The 18160-nt window shown below is 47.9% G+C and overlaps 2 protein-coding genes across 12 annotated transcripts in view; one reads left to right on the forward strand and one right to left on the reverse strand.

Moving 5' to 3' along the window:
* The window catches only part of Traf3ip3 (TRAF3 interacting protein 3), a 22013-nt gene extending 10562 nt beyond the window's left edge, over positions 1–11451 (forward strand). For 3 of the 7 annotated variants that reach the window (XM_087194010.1, XM_087194011.1, XM_087194014.1), the window contains 8 exons: positions 1234–1305; positions 4532–4672; positions 4877–5014; positions 6217–6352; positions 6959–7021; positions 8441–8497; positions 9459–9592; positions 10295–10681. In XM_087194010.1, coding sequence (XP_087050136.1) covers positions 1234–1305; positions 4532–4672; positions 4877–5014; positions 6217–6352; positions 6959–7021; positions 8441–8497; positions 9459–9592; positions 10295–10681 — 1128 coding nt within the window. Of the gene's footprint in view, positions 1–343; positions 4673–4876; positions 5015–6216; positions 6353–6958; positions 7022–8440; positions 8498–9458; positions 9593–10294; positions 10682–11197 lie in introns of those variants that run through there. The other 4 variants (XM_087194012.1, XM_087194013.1, XR_015444283.1 and 1 more) reach the window with 3 other exon arrangements.
* Positions 1–13635, reverse strand: part of CUNH1orf74 (chromosome unknown C1orf74 homolog) — a 109607-nt gene extending 95972 nt beyond the window's left edge. For 2 of the 5 annotated variants that reach the window (XR_015444432.1, XR_015444431.1), the window contains exons 1-2: positions 13291–13633; positions 11900–12802 (exon numbers count right to left, since the gene is read on the reverse strand). Coding sequence is in view for 2 of the 5 variants with exons in the window: in XM_004862034.3 (XP_004862091.1) it covers positions 11925–12802; positions 13291–13336 (924 nt within the window). In the remaining 3 variants the exon portion in view is untranslated. Of the gene's footprint in view, positions 1–7496; positions 12803–13290 lie in introns of those variants that run through there. The other 3 variants (XR_002388597.2, XM_004862034.3, XM_013078580.3) reach the window with 3 other exon arrangements.
* Positions 13636–18160: the final 4525 nt, after the last annotated feature.

Raw genomic sequence — 18160 nt, forward strand, 5'->3', positions numbered from 1 at the left:
AAATCCAGCATCTATCTGGTCTTTCTTGTCATTATTCCCTAAGCAACAGTGTAGCAAAAACGTACATAGCATGTAGTCTGTGCTGTGGGTAATCCAGAGGGCTCTGAGTATGTGTGAGGATGCTCATAGGCTACAGCATGTCATTCACAAGGGGCCTGACTTGGGCACCTGTCACCTTGACGGGAGGGCCTGGACCTGCCCACTGGGCACCGGATGACCGTGTGCTGGCCCTGCACAAAAGGGCACTCCAGAGGAGCGGCTTCCGCACAGCTCTGCAGACTGCACCGGAGATCGGCCAGGTGGCAGCAGCACTGGCTTCTCCTGTGCTCTCTCTGCTGCGCAGGCCACCTGTTCCGCACTCACGGGATATTCTCCCACTACACCCTGAGTCCTCAGCTCCTCTTCCCTGAAGATTTCGGTCTGCTCTGCAACTTCCACGTCCACATCCGCCCACAAATAAAGCAAATCCAAGAGCAAGTAAACGGTTTGAAGAGATGTGCTTTGCCAGGACTGTGTGTGGATACTGGGAGAGGTACCGCTTTTGATAGAACAGTGGAGTGCTTACAGGGCGAGGTGCTGCAGGCCTGTGATCCCAGCACTCAGGAGGCTGAGGCAGGAGGACTGATGCAAGTTCAAGGTCAGCTTGAACTACACAGTGAGTTTTTGAGACCCTCAAAAAATAAAAACAAGCCAACAATTCTGGTCATACTGGATGAGGCTCCACCCTAAGGACCTTATTTTAACTGAATTATCTATTTAAAGACCCTGTCTCCAAATATGGTCGCACTCTGAGGTACGAGAGGTTAGAACTCCGACACACAGCCTCGGGGTGTGGGAATTCAGCTTCTGGTAGGGAGCAAGGGAGAGAACATGCATTCTGCCCTCCAGCATGACTCCCTATACTTCACAAGACAGGTGAGGAGTGAGGCAGTGTCCCAACAGGGGCCGGAGGGACCGAGAGGAAAAGGGCCACTGAGCTTCCTCCCTCACCCTCCATACCAGGCCACCACCTGGGCCATCTGATAGAGGACGGGAAGGAGACAGGGTCTGTCTGCTCCAGCCTTGTCCTGGAGCAGAGAGACTCCCGTCTTCTCCCCAGGCCCCTCCGTTACCACTGAAAGAGTTTTGTTCCACAAGCATGGAGCACTCCCTAGTGCTGGGCCGCAGGCGGGCGGGAGCAGGCTGACTGCAGCCTGCACTCCGCCTCACACTTTCTAACTCCCCTCTGTGCAGGGACAGCTTAATGAGGACAAGCTGAAGGGCAGACTGAGGTCCCTGGAGAACCAGCTCTACGCCTGCACCCAGGTAGGCTTTCCAGGGCACACTGGCAGCTGGTGAGTCCAGAAAAACAATGCTGGAACCTCATGTCCCCACTCCTACCCAGGCCTGGGGTGGCCACTCTCACTTCGGTACTTCATTTGTCACGTGACTCCCTCTGGTCTCCCCTCCTCCCCGTACCTTTCCCTTTGCATGCTGGGAAGGAATCTCAGCACTGAACACTTCATCAGGTACAAGGGAACCTTGAGAATACCCCATTGTGGGGAGAGGTCCTTGGTAAAGATTCTCACCACCCAGCCAGCACCCACAGTTCCCAGTATGGATTTTTTTGTTTTGAGACAGGGTCTCCCTAGATACCGCAGGCTAGCCTTGAACTTGCAGCAATCATCCTGCCTCAGCCTCCTAAATGATACAGACCTGTGCCACCATGCCTGGCAGCTCCCAGTATTTGAACAGCTGAGTTGGATATTGTAAGGAAGCTTTTGGGTTTTGTTTGACTGTTTCACGGTAGTGGGAATGGAACCCAGGGCTTCGGGCATGGTAGGTGAGCACTCTATCCCTAAGCTACACCACCAGCCTTCTTTTCTTTTTCTTCTTTTGGGAGGGGGCAGGGTCTGGCTAAAATGCCCAGGTTGACCTTGAATTTGGTTCCTCTTCCCTAATTAAGCCTCCTGAGTAGCTAGAATTACAAGGGTGCATCACTGCATATAGTTAATAGGGAATTCTTGAAAAATGACTTTCATTCTGTGGGCAACTTTTTCCTAGTAGCGACCTCTGGAAGAAAGTAAGAGTGTGACTCGGCTTTTCTGTGACATTGTTATCCAGCTTTGGTAATCTCTTGATTTGGCCTAATCTTCGATTTTAAAAAAAGCAGGAATAATTCAGTTTGCGCATCTTTGAGAAATGACGGATTTCTGCAGGTGAGGAGATGTCAAGAAGAAGATGTGGTAGAAGCTGGGCATGGGGGCTCCCGCCTGTGTCCCCAGCACGTGGGAGGCTGGCAAGTTTGAGGCCAGCCTGGGCGATACAGCAGGAGCCTGTCTTGGGGGGGGGGGGGCAGGTGTCTCTTATTTGGAATAACAGTGGGGATCTTGCGGGAAGAGCTTATACAGTCTGTAGGTTTCCCAGCCTACAAGGTTTATTTTTTTCAATATGACCTACTTTGTTAGGTTTTCCTGAATTAAATAATCCAGCCACACTTGTAAGAGACTGACATATAACCCAGAACAACAGTCTATTCATTTTCAGTAGGGAATAGAGCTGGTCAGAGAGTGGCATAGTTAAATCCAATAACTAACCCAGGCGTGGTGGTACACACCTGTCATCCCAGCACTTGAGAGGCTGAGGCAGGAGAATCACCACAAGTTCAAAGCCAACAGAGCTACACAGTGAATTCAAGGCCAGCCTGAAATATGTAGTGAGACCCTGTCTAAAAACCAAACAAACCAAAAATAAATCCAGTAACTGGGCCATGCTTCATATATAACCTCAACCAATCACCCCTGGAGCTAGTTCTTAATAAAAGTTTAAGGCGCAGTGACATATAAATCCAAATTCTCAGCCAACTCCAGAGCTAAATGGAAATGATTCAGATTGATCCCTCAATTTTCATCATGAGGTCCGCTGACCCAGGGGTAATTGAGAATTGGCAGTGAAAGCTGCCTTCCTTCCCCCTAACCACAGGGCATGAAGAGGAAGAGCATGGGAGGGCAGGCTCCCAGGGAATGTGCAGGTCTGTTCTGCTTTCTTTCTTGATCCTGAAGCCAGGAGTGAATTATTAATTTTAAAATACTGAGTTGACTAAGAGTTCCTCAGATCCTCGAGGATTTTTGGGTTTTCATGGAGGGAACGTACAGTACCGTAAGGGTGAAAGGTGAGCGCGCGCACACACACAGGTGTCTGCAGGTGGCACTGTGTGAACGCTAAGCAAAGCTACCTGCTGGCGCTCACGCCCGTCATCTCAGCTACTTGGGGGGCTGATGCAGGAGGGTGGCCAGTTTGAGACCAATATGGGCAGTGAGTGAGACACTGTCTTAAAACGGTGTGGGGCTGTAGCCAGGGTAGAGAGCCCCTGGGCTCGATCCCTAGAACCCTCAAAAAGAGAAAAGAGAAGAGCAAGCGGGCTGTGGGCTGGGTGTGGTGGTTCACACTCGCAATCTCTGCACTCGGGGAGGCTGAGCAGGAGGATGGATTCAAGCCCAGCCTGGGCAGCTTAAGAGACTTGGTAAGACCCTGGCTCGAAACAGAAAATATGAAAGAAAAACACCAGGCCGGGGGGGGGGTGTCTCTAATTCCTAAGGAGCTGGGAGACAGTTTAGTCAGAATTTACCAGGACTGGAGCTGGCCAGGCATGGCGGCGCATACCTGGAATGCATCCCAGCACTCGGGAGGCTAAGGCAAGAGGATCGCTGCGAGCTCAAGGCCAGCCTGGACTGCACAGTGAGTTCAAGGCCAACCTGAGCTACACAGCAAGACCCTGTCTCCAAAACAAACATACAAAACATTACCAGAACCAATGTTACCTGGGCTGAATCTCGAGCACAAGTCGAGCCTGGGCAGGTGGAAAGGTGAGCAATGAGGCTCAGGCAGAGGAAACTATTTGGGAGCGTGAAGGCCAAGGAACACGCCCAGGGGAGCTGCACAGCAGGACAGGCTGGGTGATGGGTGGTGATGTTAGGGATTTGGTCCTGATCCTCAGGACACAGAGGAACCAGAGAGGTTCACACATGGTGTGAGCAGGTGCCGCTCTGAATTAGCAAGAATCCTCTGCCTGAGAAGCTTCAAAGGGAGGCCAGGCTTACAAGCTAGGAAGACTACTGCATTCACCCATTCAGCAGCAGGTTAGTCTGCGGTCAGGGAGCAGCAGAAAGGACAGAGGGCAGACAGTCACAAGCTGTCCAGGAAGCTGACAAGGCCCAACGAAGGATGACAGAGAAAGGCGGAGCGGTTAAGGCTGACTCAGTGGGTGACGACACACGTCCCTGGGAGAGCAGCCCCAGGAGACAGGAGATGGAGGCAGGCAAGTTCCGTCTCAATGCACTGGACCTCAAAACCCTTCGAAGGGCTGCAGTGCAATGCATGGCAATCCAGTGGCTCTCGCTGGCACAGCAGAGGGACATCCTGGAGGGAAGGCCAATGCAGGACAGAACCCAAGCCTGGGCAAGGCTCAGATCCTCCCCATTTCTGTACACCAGCTGAGTGTCTGGTATCCAGAGGCTCAACATGTGTGGGTTTAATTGCATCAAATTTACAGAAATACTCCCCTTGGGGAATGAAAAAGGTGCTGTTGGAGATGGAAGACCAGAAAAACAGCTACGAGCAGAAGGCCAAGGAGTCACTGCAGAAAGTACTGGAGGAGAAAATGGGCGCAGAGCAGCAGCTGCAGAGCACACAGGTGGGACTGCTGGGTGGAGCTGGGGCCGAGAGGCCCAGGGCTGCTCTGGAAAACATAACAGGACTCCCCAGAAATGCTCCTTACAAATACATCCGGCAGTTATTTACCAGAAGCAAATGGGGAGGTGCTTCTGTGACCCTTCCTCCAAGCCTCTGGCCTGCTGGGAGGGCTTCCACTGAAGCCCTCCTCTCTGATCTCTCTCAGCGGGCCCTGGGCCTGGCAGAACAGAAGTGTGAGGAGTGGAGGAGTCAGTATGAGGCTCTGAAGGAGGACTGGAGGACCCTGGGGGCACAGCACAGAGAGCTGGAGAGCCAACTCCATGGGCTTCGGTCCAAACTGCAGGTACCAGGCCCTGGGTTCGGGGGAGCAGGGCATGGAGGAAGAGGGATGATGGTCACGAGGGGCTTGGCTTAGGCCGCAGGCCCCAAAGGTGGCTGAGGGTGTCCAGCTTCCAGTGCCCTACTCAGGCCTGCTTTGTACTGGAGTCACGGTTTCAGCTCTGAATATGGTCTGACTTTACAAAGGACAGCTGCACCACTCATGCAAATGAGCCAAGTGCTCACTGGAACAACATGACCCAAATGCAAAGGGCTGAGCTGAAATATTTATCAGGCTACTAACAACATACTCCAACCCACTATGCAAACCTTTCCCAGTAGAGCTTCTGGTCCAGAACTGCCTATTTGCACTGAACAAATGTCAGTAACTTAATTCTAGGTGAGTAGTAACTAATACTCCAATGTGTTTGTTCAAGCAATTACTGTGGACTCGGGACACTGATGGACAAAAGTTCCATCGTTTCTAATCTGCTACCTTGGAAAAGTTAACTAACCTCCACAGCCTCAGTTTCCACGTCTCTAAAATGAAGAGTAACAGTGCCTGTAGCATTGGTTGTTATGTGGCTCAAATGTGGCAGCACGACGCGTAATGCCTGGCACATATAAACACCCAGTACACACCAGCTTGCACTGCACTGGCCTCACTCACTTGGCTTGGAACTGAGGATCTGCCCCAAAAGCTGATCTCCACAATTTTCCTGAAACAGGGAGCAGAAGAGCCCACCTTGAAGAGAGTGTGTGGCTTTTCAGAGGAGCGCCCTCACTGGCCCTTCTGCACTGTGCCCACGTACGAAGCTCTGCCGTTTTCTTCTCCCATCACCCATACAGCAATTCTTAGGAGGATATTTTGGGTTTTTTAAACCTCTTGTGAAAAATGCTCCCCTCCCCCACAAAAACACTTGACAGTGGTAGAATGAAAAGTAAAGAGAAAGCCAACACGTCCAGGGGAGCTCCGCCTTGGTATGCTTTCATCTGGGGTCTACACCAGAGTAAGGACAGGACCCCTGTGAGTGCCCAAAGTTTAACACACGGTTAAAAATGTGAGGAACAGAGCAAAGAGAGTGAAAAAAGAAATTCCCTATTTTTTTCAATTCCCTAACACTCCTTCCAGCTCTGAAATTCTACAATTTCCGGTTACTACCTCCTTCTGGGAGACCTGCTTCCCACCTCCACTAAGAACTGACCCCAGCCCTCTTCCTCCTGCAGGGAGCAGATAGTAGAGACGCACAGATGAACCAGGCCCTGCGACTTTTGGAGAATGAGCACCAGGAACTGCAGGCCAAGATTGAATGCCTGCAGGGGGACCAGGACCTGTACAACTCGGATTCCCGGGACCTGCAAGGTACCCTTCCCCTTACAGACCCCGGGAGCAGAACCAAGGCTAAGGGAGCTCAGAGAAGGAAGCTGGGTGGAGAAAGGGCCTCAGCCTTCATCTGTTGGCATAGCCTTATTTCATTTCACCGTGAGGGAAAGGAAGGGCTATTTTAATCAACCAAGACAAAATTTAACTTTGCTACACTAGGGGATCTCCTTGTGTGAGCTCCCTTCTGCAGCCCCTCCCTTGGGGCCAGATCACAGCTGTTACCAAGTTAGGTCACATGTGACAAGGCCACATTCCTAATTTGAAAGGGAAGGTCGGTCAAATTCAAGGCTGAGTGAAGGTATCCCAGCCACAGCCTGTATCAGGTAAAAGATAGATACTGTGACAATACAGCCCTTAGTTCAACCTAACGCTGTTGACTGCCGGCACAGACCCCTCTGTGATGAAAGGTACATGGGTGCTAGCTAGTCCACTGCTTTAGAACTGGGGCCCAGAGAAAGCAGAGCAACTTCCATTTGACAAGTGCCAGAGGCCAAAGACAGGACAGTCCCTTGTACTAATTTCCACCCTCAGGTGTTGGGTTCATTAAACTGGGTTCTTCTATTTTGGTTTGCATTTCACTTTCAGATCAACTAAAGAGGTCTGAGGAGGAGAAACTCGCCCTGGTGACTAGAGTACAGCAGCTGCAGAGTAAGTTTCCTCCTTAGATCCTCAAACTAGCACACAAGGCTTCTTGGTGTTCCTAGTGCTCCTCCCAGGGAAGGACTGGGCCCCAGTCTGGCATGTCCTCCTCCTTCTGTGCATTTTCAGATACACTTCTTGTGGACTGGAGTCATTTACACAGCGCTTCACAAGTCATGTGAGCCTTTGGTCTTTTTTTTCCTATTTTTCTCCTTCCACGTCAATAACAATCACTTGCATTTCTATGAGAATTGCAAATTTTAAAAAGCACTGGTGTTCTAGGGCTGTGTATGTATTCTAACTTATTACATGCATGAATATGTCACTTAGACCTTTCTCACTAGAAAGATTCAAAAATAAGCATTTACTGAGGTCCTACTGTCAGGCACCCTGGAATTTACACTGAGAATATAATGACAAAACTAATAATTCCTTCCTTTGTAAAGCTGACATTCCAAGTAAGATCTCCAGTGTAGTATAGGGCTTTTATGGTAAAAAAAAAAAAAAAAAAAAAAAAAAAGAATATGTGTGTGTGTGTGATGTCTTAATAAAAGCAGGTTAAAGAGAAAACAGTTGCTATTTTACATAGGGTCATCTGGAAAAGCTTCTTTTTTTAGGGGAGAGGCTTTTTTCTTTTCTTTTCTTTCTTTTTCCAGTATCAGGGATCGATCTCAGGACCTTGCACTTGCAAGGCAGGCGCGGTGCCACTGAGCTAAATCCCAGGCCCACGGCTTTTGCTTTTGAGATAGGGTCTTGCTATGTAGTTCTGGCTGGCCTTGAACTCACTAGTAGCCTAGACAGACCTCAAACTCATGGCTATCCTCCTGCCTCAGTCTCCTGAGTGCTGGGATTACAGGTGTGCACCACCAAGCCCAGCAAGCTTTTCTTAGGGTAACCTTTAAGCAGACTTGAAAGCAAAGACATGGTAGGGGCGATACGAGAATACTGTATTTGCAACAGTACCACAGGTGACCTGAAGACCAGGAACACACTGTCTCACAGTTCTGCAGGCTGGAAGTCCAAAATCAAGCTGTTGGCAGGGTTGGCTTCTTAGGGCTTCGAAAGAGGATCTGTTCAGGCCTTCCTTGGCTCTGTGGATGGCCAGCTTCTCCCTGTCTTCTCTTCCTCATTCCCCAGAGCATATCTGCATCTGAATTTTCTCTCCTTGTAAGGGTACCAGTTACCTACATGACAGCCCAGCATGAGGACCTTATTTTTACTGGATTACTTCTATAAAGACTATCTCCAAGGAAGTCACACTCTGGACTTAGGGGGCAGTTAGGATGTCAACATATTAATTTTGGGAGATGAATTTTAATCTGTAACACATGGGAGTATCTTTAAAAATTAAGGTTCTAAGCACAGGTATGAAGAGGCTCTCTGCAGGGAATCTGCTACAACAGACAAGTTCCTTGTGTTTCCCAACAGGTCTGCTTCAGAATCAATCCTCACAGCTTCACGAACAGGAGAAACTCTTACAGAAAGGTCAGCAAATTTACTAGCACATCGCTCAGATAACGCTCTTTGCTAGCCCACCTAGAGGCAGGAGGATGAACGATGTGGCCTCTTGGAGCCCCACCCAGTTCTGGGGGTCGTTCAGTCAGGGAAGTAGGGGAGTCCTCTAAGGAATGATCACTGGCCCCGGGGACACCTCACTAGCTAGCCCTCTATCCTACGAGGTTCATAAACTGTGAAAAAGAATTTCTCCTCTCTCCGAAAACGTGTTTATGCTGAACATTTCAATAAATGGATTTTGAACTCAGGATTTCATGTCAGTTTTTACACACTTGACTTTCCAAACCAGATCCTATCCCCAGCCCCAAACCACACAGCATGCAAAGTCAGTCTCACTTTAGTCCTAGAATGTCTGCTGCCCAAGCTTCCCAAGAATCCCCATGTATACAGAGGAGCAACAACTCCTCTGGTAGCCACACCAAACAGCCTCCTGTCTTCTCCTCATGATCACTGGGCCTGCTACACACAAGAAGGCAGACATCATGAGCTCTCTGATCATACTAATTAAGGACCGCGTTAAGATGAAAATCCAGACTGCAAGATGGATAAAAAACCATCTTTAATCACATACCATCTGTTCTAGGATCTCAATGCCATTTTCATGACTCTGAAAGGAGGATGTAAGGGGAAAAGTTATACTGAAACTCAGCAAACCTACCCGGCAAACTATCAAGTATATGAAGTATATGACACACAGCCAAAGAAATTCAATTAATAAGTACTCACTAAAAGTATCTGGCATCAGACAAGTCTGAGGACCCAAAAAGTTAGGGTGCCAGTGCTGCTCTCAGAGCTCATGGCCCGCTGCCTGTCCAAGCTGAGCAGGGTCACACCGTAAGTTCTCTAAGACTGAAGATTCCACTCCACTCCCGGGTTCTCAGGGACAGGCCATTTCCTCAGAGGCCTGGGCTCACTATCCCTGCTTTTTTAGATCAGGCTTTGCCTGTGTGGACACCAAAGCCTTCCCCAGAAGTGGAGCCTGAGAGTACAGGGAAGGACAAAGACTGGGATCTCAGAGACCAGCTGCAAAAGAAGACTTTGCAGCTCCGGGCCAAGGAACAGGAGGTGAGACAGTGACCTCAGACTGTGAGGGGTCATCCCTAAGCAGGAGGGGAAACTGCTGGGAGGCAGCTGGAGAACGGGGATTTTGGGTTAAATTGTGATTAGATGTGCGCAGGTATTCATGGGCCCATGTAAAACAACTCCGCCTTCGGGTTGATTTGTTGATTGTTTCCCTGCCTCACTTATCCAGCCCCTTTCAAGGTTTTATTAGTTACCTTTTCGAAAGTCAACCTTGGCTCAAACACATTTGATTATTAATTTCTCAAGCTTTGTCCCACACTGGCTATCTCTGGAAGCTTTATATAGTGTCTCTTAAATAGCAAAAACTTCCCTAGGTGCACACATCCGACATTGCAAGCATTCAGAAACAACCAGCTCCCAGAACAGACTTGTATTCAAATCGCTTCCTGGTCTTTTATGCTACAACAACTTCATTTTTGGTAACCCCATTTACAAAGCATCTGCACACATACAGTCCCATAAAAACATTTACATGCATAAAATGTAATAGAACACAATCATTTCAACAAACACATTCCAGACAAACTAGGAGACGGCAGAAAGACAAACTGAAATCCCTGAGAAAAGCTGGGGAAGGACAATGGCTCCGTGGGTGAAGGAATACCTTAGTCGGGTCAGTCTGCCCTTCCCGGGTTCTACCTGGGACAGAACTGGTGGTGATGACCCTGGTGATATTCTCCCCAGTGCACAGAACTGCATTCAGAGTTAGACAACCTCAGAGGCGAGTACCTCTCCTGCCTGCACAAGCTACAGCGCTGTCGTGAAGAGCTGAACCACAGCCTGCAACTGCCTCCCAGAGTAAGGGGGTCCACCTTCCTGTACAGCACTAGATACCGGTGGGACAATTCTTTTTGGCCAAACCTTGCAGATAAAATTTATCAGCCCACACTAACATATGACCATCCACTTGGTTTATACCTTGCTGACATGAAGCCATGCGGCCATGAAAGAAACACTAGTTCATGCATCCCAGCCCAATTTTCATGGAACTCTTGCGCCCAGAAAGACTATGGGTTGAACATCCTTAATCTGAAATGCTCTGCATCTGAAATTGTTCGAGCTCTAGCATGATGTTCAAAAAGTTCTGGAGCATTTCAGATTCCCAAGTATTTGGAACTTCAGGTTTTAAAAATTATGTATGCTCCGCTGGTAAAGTCTACGTAAGTTATAAAATCGAGAAACTCCACAATTTGAAACACTTCTGGTCCCAACCATCTCAGATCAGGAATAAGCCCATATCAGCCCAAATATGAAAGACCAATCTTTGTGAACATGACAAGCACAGAGCTACAGAATTGAGCTAAAGCACTGAGGCATACGACCACAGAATGTAAATGCGCCGGGTTCCTTTCTATCCCTGATTATTCTCTTCAGCATTTAAATGCCTGGTCCCTATGTATGCTCCCTAGGCTAGCAGCCCCTGTAAAGTGGTATTATCTCAAGGGAGGTGACAGAAACCAAGACAGAGGAGTAAACTTTTCTCTGCCACCAACCGAGATTCTCCACCGGCCTGTAACAGGATTACTTTTGCCCATCTTTACTCCAACTCATGGCTGCTTTCTCCTGTCTCACTCTCCCACCACCCAGAGGCGATGTGGCCGATGGCTCCCGATGCTGATGGTGGTGATTGCTGCAGCACTGGCAGTATTCTTGGCCAACAAAGACAGCCTGATGATCTGAAAAACTTGTGACAGTTGCGTAGGGTAAAAATCAAAACCAAGCGGTTCAACGTAAAACTCAGGTTGGGGTATTTCATATCTTGGGTTCTCCCTCCAAATAAACTGGGATTTCTGAGTTTTTTATTTTTTTAAGATACTGTAAATAAATGTTACCTTACCAAACTGTTTCTTGGAAGTCTTGATTTATTCCTGAATAGCATTATCATCTCCCAAGAGTGATATGTAAGCATGCTGATCCACTCAATCCAATTCAGTTAGAAGTATGTATATAAGCAGAAACACAGTTCTCCTTTCCCAGAAGACACTATCCATAGGCAGGCTACAAGAGCCTACTACTTGTCCTCCACAACCCTTCTTTTCCCCCTAGTCTCTTTCCTGCTATCTCTTATCCAGTGAAAAATTAATGGGCATCTCTGCTCATGGAAGACTCCCTAATACAGAAGTGACAAATACGTACTACCAATGCTACCACCACCACCATCACCTATTCGCATTCTCAGGGTTAGCAGACAGATTGCAGCATTGTTTCCTAGAGTTCCCCAAACACTGAGAATTGGTACTTGATTCCTAGTTGACACCCTCAACACAGAGATGCTCATTTACAGGATACCTTTTATATGGGAGGAGAGTTAAAGTCAGAGGGCCACAGCTGGCAGTGTGACTATTTCAGAGGAGATGCTGAGGTCAGCAAAGTCATCCTGACTCCTAAATCGGGTTCTCAGGTCCTTCTCCCAGGCATTTAGAATGTCCTTCAAGGCTGGGAACAAGCACTCTGGGACGCTAAAAGAACAGAGCAAGACTGGGGGCTGCCTTGGTAGCCACGAGATTCGAGCAGTGAACACCCGCAGTGGGGTCAGGGTCAAGCAGTTGTCATTTCCCTGGTTCCGGTGAAAGGTGTATGAGACAGGATAGCCCAGAAGGAGCCCAAATACAGTACAGAGATTCCAGTCTGAGGAATGGAGTCTGCTAAGAGAGACTCCTAGAGATAGGTCTCTCTGCAGCTCCTGCAAATGCATGGTGATCTCAGCCATGAAGTCCTTCAAGTCCTGAAGCTGGTCCAGGGAACAGAGGGAAGGGTATGGCTGGGAGCTGGAAACATCCACCAATGCTACAGTACCAAGCAGCACCTGCTGCAAGTGCTGACATGCATGCTTAGGACTGACAATGAGACTATTTTCTCCAATCTCAAGAATGTGAAGTCTCAGGTTGAGGAGACCCAGCCTCTGCAGCTCCTCCAGATAACTCTGGAGCGCCAATGCTCCCGCACAGTTGTAATCATAAAGCACAGCTGGCTTCAGCCCCTGGGCCACGGCTAGCATCTCTCCAGCTAAGTGAAGGCAGGCGGCTCTAGACGGACCCTTTCTCTTTCCCATGCCCAGGGTCTGCTGAGCAGCTGCCACCAGCAGCTGGGGGCTTGGTGTTGACATGAGATCAGGAAGCAACTTCAAGCATGGCCTCCTTTTCCAGCCACAGTTCCTTTCCCGAGTCGAATCTCCACTCTGGACACTCGAGCCTAGAAACAAGGTGGTAGCAGGGAATTAACACCAGCCCAGTGACACAGCAGGAAACTTACCAACAGCCTGCCCATTAGGTCTTCTATCTCCTATCGGTTATTCTGACCATCCAATGTGGAAGGCTGACGCAGGCCAGATGAGTCCACCAGCGCTGCCTGACTTCTCTGGTTAACTTAGTCTCCTTGGGTCCCAAATTCCTGTCTTTCTGGCTTTACAGGCGGATTTATATGACCTCTGCCTTCTAAATTTTACAAGCTGCAAATTATGTCCCCCTGATTCAAACCTTAAAAGGTGCAGAGCAGAGAAAAAAGGCAGGGCAGTCTAGCAAAATTCACTGCGTTTCACCCAAAACCACCCTTCTGGGACAGACTTCTGAATTCCAAATGAATTCTTTCCTTCCATTGCCAAGCGCTTTTCCCCTGGAAAACAGGTGCAACAGCAACCTAATATTAACATACACTGGAATGCAGATTAACAGCCATCTCACCGCACGGAGACAGAAACAAAACGGCTGCACAGCAGGAGGGCTGCATTTCCTCTGACACCTTCTTCCCCTGGCAGCAGCTGCCCCAGTGCTGCGGGAAGGCGGGACCCTTCCAACGCTCACACCTCACAACCCACAACACAGGGCCTTGCTCTACTCTCTCACTGTCTCCACTTCCGCTGCAGGCTGGCGGGCTCAACTTCCGGTTTCCTGCCGGCTGCTGGGAAAGCGGCTAGGCCCCAGCGCGCCGCCGCAGCACGGAAAAATCCCGCCCGCAAGGAAGATTCTAGCAACCTACTCTGCGCCAGGGGGCCAAAACGGCCTGCTGCGCATGCGCACCCACTCGGGCTCTGCAAACTACGTCTCGCTTCGATGACGTCATCCGCGGGATTCGCTTGCCTCGCGTTGGAACAAGCCGGGCCGCCTGGTGACGTAGCGGAAGTATGGTCCTCCTGCGCCCACCGGTCAGATAGAGACCGCCCCGCCGGTCCGCCGAGGACGGGGCGGGGCGAGTGACGTGTTCCAAGTGCTGTGGCCCACTTCCCCGGGAAGCTGGACAGGATGCGCAGCACTTGATGACACCCTTTGATTTGTGTCTGGAGAAACACGCCTTTCCAGATGACAACTGACGTACTTTGCGGAATATCCTCACCTAGGGGTGGCACTGTACACCTGTTTTAAAAAAAAAAAGCCTTGACGTCCCTAAATCCTAAAGGCTCTATCCTCGCCAAGGGGAGAGCTCTGCAAGCTGCGAAGGTGTGAGTATCCATTCTAAATAGTGCTAGCCATAGTTCTAGGGTCTGGAGGTGTTTGCAAAAGAGACAGAAACCCACTTTCATGGACCTGTAAGCTTTAGGAGTCCAGTTTGCTGATTTCAAACGAGAATTGAAGATCTAGAGATTTTTTCAACCAGCTTGTTAAGAAGAGAAAGAGTTAGGTTGGTGGTAGCTGTGGAGTAAAGATAGGACCCGCATAGAAAGAAGTCCAGCTTGTATGAGCTGCCACCCTAATGGTTAACTCAGAGGGAGTCAGAAAAATTAGAAATTGATACAGCTAGACCTGTTTTAGAATTTTTTTCTTTCCCGTATTTATATATTTCCCCATGGTAGTGAGCAATAAATCCTCCAGATGGAAGACTCATGTAATGTAGTTCATTGGTTTATTATAGCAACAATTTCTTGAGAACACACTATGCGTCAGACAGTGATATAAGGACTACCATACCCCGGGTTTCCTGAAAGTAAGACCTGCCAGGAAGATAAATCATGCTGGAACTTGCAGCGAAGACCAAACAAGTTTGTAGTCAAACAAGGCACAGATGCTGCACAATTACAGAGACATGGTTATTCTGAGAAATAGTTTACGGTGCTATACAACAATCAGGGACCTAATTGGGGAAGAGACTTGCCTAGATCCAGATTTGTCTGCCCCCCCCCCCCCGCGCCATTTATCCTCCCAATTCACATACAGTGAGTTCTTTTTACCTTTAACCTAGTGGTGGTGGAGGCACGGTGAGGAAAAAGGAGAGCTGGTGACAGTCTTAACACTCTTTCCAGCCTGCAGCAAAGTGGAAGCAAGGAAGAAGACACTTAGCGTGAGTGGTGTAGCCAACAAAGGAGTTCTCAAACAGCCCCTAAGAAAAGGACAAAACCAGGCATGGTGGGTCACACCTGCAATCTCAGCATTCGGGAGTCCGAGGCAGGAGGATTGCTGTGAGTTCCAGACCAGCCTGGGCTACATAGTAAGTTCAAGGCCAGGCTAAACTGCACATCAAGACCCTGCCTCAAGGAAAAAGAAGGCGGGGGGGGGGCACACCTGGTATCTATCAAAACCAGAGAAAGTTATCACCCACATAAACCATTCATCCATCCGACACATTGATAAACTTTTCGTTGTATGTGAAAAAGCTTGGTTCTTGCACTTCAGAATTCTGTTTTCAGCGTTCTTTACCCATTTACGTTATCTGGCTTCCCATCCAGGTCGCAGCCTGGCTGTTAGCCTTTCAGAGAAGGGAAAGGAAGCAGCCCACATTCAGTAGTCGCTCTCCTAAATTACCTGCAATGGGTTACCGTAACTGAGCACCTGGATACCAAACATCAAGACTGCTTTACCCACTCAACCAAAGAAGGTAAGTGGTCAAAGAAGGTAAGTTTCTATGCCTTGCATGATTCCTGATCTCTAAAATCCCAACATTTCCTCCAAGCTGGGCATTTGACTTTTACCCAGATTTCTTTTGGTCATACTTTTAAAATTTTTATTTTTATCAGTACATGTTTGCAGTACATAGTGATTACATTCATCATGGGGAGTTGGTACATGTACATAACACATCTTGATTCTTTGTGTGTCCTCTTCCCTTCTCCCCGCTTAAGCTCTTGGTCTCCTTCCCTTTTGCAAAAGATCGGTCACCCTGTTTCCTATTATTTATCTTTTATTCTGCTCTATATTTATACTTTGGGTCTCTCATATAAGAGAAACCATGCACTATTTAAGCTTATGGTCTCAAAGTGCATCCATTTCCCACAGATGACTCAAATACATTTTCCTTATCTATTCATTTGTCGATAGACATATAAGCTGCTTTCAAGCTATTATTGCTGGGCATGGTGGCTCATGCCTGTAATCCCAGCACTCAGGAGGCAGAGGCAGGATGATATGAGTTTGAGGCCAGCCTCAACTATACAGTGAGACCCTGTCTCAAGAAAACCAAAAAAAACCCTACCTATTATAAGTTGTACTGCTATAAATATGGGTATGCATGTATCATTGTAATATATCTTTAACTCTTGCAGGGGGATACCTAGAAGGGAATAGCTGGGTCAAATAGAACTTCTAGTTTTAGTTTCAGGAATCTTCACACTGATTTCTCTAGTGGTTGTACTAGTTTATATTCCCACCAGCAGTGTAGGAGGCTCATTTTCCCCACTGCCTCAACAGCATTTGTTATTTGATTTCTTGATTATAGCCATTCTTTCTGCAGTAAGACGGAATCTCAGTGCTATTTTAATTTGCATTCTTCAAATGGCCGTTGATGTTGAACTTTTCATTTATTATTGGCCATTTGTATTTCCGAGAAGTATTTATTCATTACAGTTGCCGTTTTTTGATTGGGTCTTTTATTTGGGGGAGCTTAGTTTTTTTGTTTTTTATTTATCTAGTTACCCTTTTTGTTTTTTGTTTTGTTTTTTGAGACAAGATATTTCTGTGTACTTCAGGCTGGCCTTGTTTTTGCTTATTTTTTTGTTTAAGTTTTATTAAAGGTAGGAAAAGAAACAGGCTCTGAAGATCAAGTTTGACCCAAGTAAAAATAGGAAAAGAAGCACATCTTACAGCATGAGGGTGGGCCATCCATGCAAGAGAAAATACAGTGGCCCAGGCTGTCCTCAAACTTGCAGTGATCCTCCTGCTTCAGCTCCCAAATGCGGAACTACAGGTGGGCAGGTGCTACGACACCTAGTTTTTTGTTTTGTTTTGGAGACAGGGTCTTGCAATGTAGTTTGACTGGCCTTGAACTCACTATGTAGTCCAGGCTGGTCTTGAACTTGCATCAGTGTTCTGCCTCAGCTTCCCGAGTGCTGAGATTGCAGGCGTGCACCACCATGCCCAGCTACGCCTAGCCTGTGAGTTCTTTATGTATCCTAGATATCAGTCCTCTGTTTGGGGAGTGGCTGGCAAAATGTTTTCCCATTCTTAGGTTGTCACTTCTCTCCGTTGGTTGTTTCGTTTGCCATGCAGCTTTTTAATTTAATATGATCCCATTTGCTGATTTGTTATGTTATTTCTTGTACAACTATGATTCTGTTCATAGAAAGTCCTTGCGCATCCCTATGTCTTCAGAAGCCTTACTGTACCTATTTTATCTTCCGGGAGTTGTTTAATATTTAAATCTTTGATCCAGTTTTTAGTTTAGTGCCTGATAAGAGATGTGGATGTAGAGCCAATCTTCTTCATGGTCATGCTTTAATAATAGAGGATTCCACTAGGTCTCTAAGAGATCCTAAAATCCAGGCTCACACATTTCAAATCAGTCCCATTGTCACATTTAATTAGTGGAGCTTTGATTTCTGAATAAAGCTAGCCCTGCATTCAGTTATTTGTAAAGCAGGAGGTTGGTTAAGGAGTCCAGACCACACACAGACTTGATCGCCAGGACCTGACAGGCATCAGTACTCAGGAGGTTTGGCTCCACAGCCAGAGATTAGCATCTTGTTTTCAATTTTGGTCTTGGAATTTAAATTATATATAATTTTATTAGGGAGAGCGCGGTTAGGAGCTGAGAAAGTTACTAAATCAGCTCAGTTTGTGACACCTGCAGTGCCGTGTTCTACACATTTCACCTTCGTTGTTCACACCCAGACCCCTCCGCCAGAGGGAAATGAGCGGGTCTATGTTAGGTGGCTTTTTCCAGAAGCCCACGGCCCAGCCCTGCCTTACCCTCGCCTTCACACACCTGAGCCCTCATTTTTCTCAACTGCAAAAATCCGCATGACAGAAAGACTCTTAAACGTCTCCTAACAAGAACTGACTTTTTGTAGTCAGAGGAGTATATCCTACGTGCCCAGCTTACTTCCAGGTCTTCACCACACAAGAGAACACGAAAAAGAAAAAGGAAGCTCCTGACTCAGGTCGCCTCTGGTTCGTGTGCTCACCTACCACACACATACAAGGTGGTATTTGAAGACAAGGTGTTCTGCTTCGGGTCTGGATGTCCCCTAAGCCGTGTGGGGTGCTGGGGTTAAGGACGGGTGATCACTAAATCAGTCCACTGATTGGTTTGGCACCACCCTAATCCTGGTAGCCTGGTTACAACATAAGGGACAGAAAGAAGCTTGTCTTGTCCCTTGTTGCTTTTGCTGTCTTCCACCACCATGAA

The sequence above is a fragment of the Heterocephalus glaber genome, unplaced genomic scaffold, assembly GCF_053883595.1.
Source record: "Heterocephalus glaber isolate CG9 unplaced genomic scaffold, H.glaber_assembly_v1.0 deba00001600, whole genome shotgun sequence".
Taxonomy (NCBI): Eukaryota; Metazoa; Chordata; class Mammalia; order Rodentia; family Bathyergidae; genus Heterocephalus; species Heterocephalus glaber.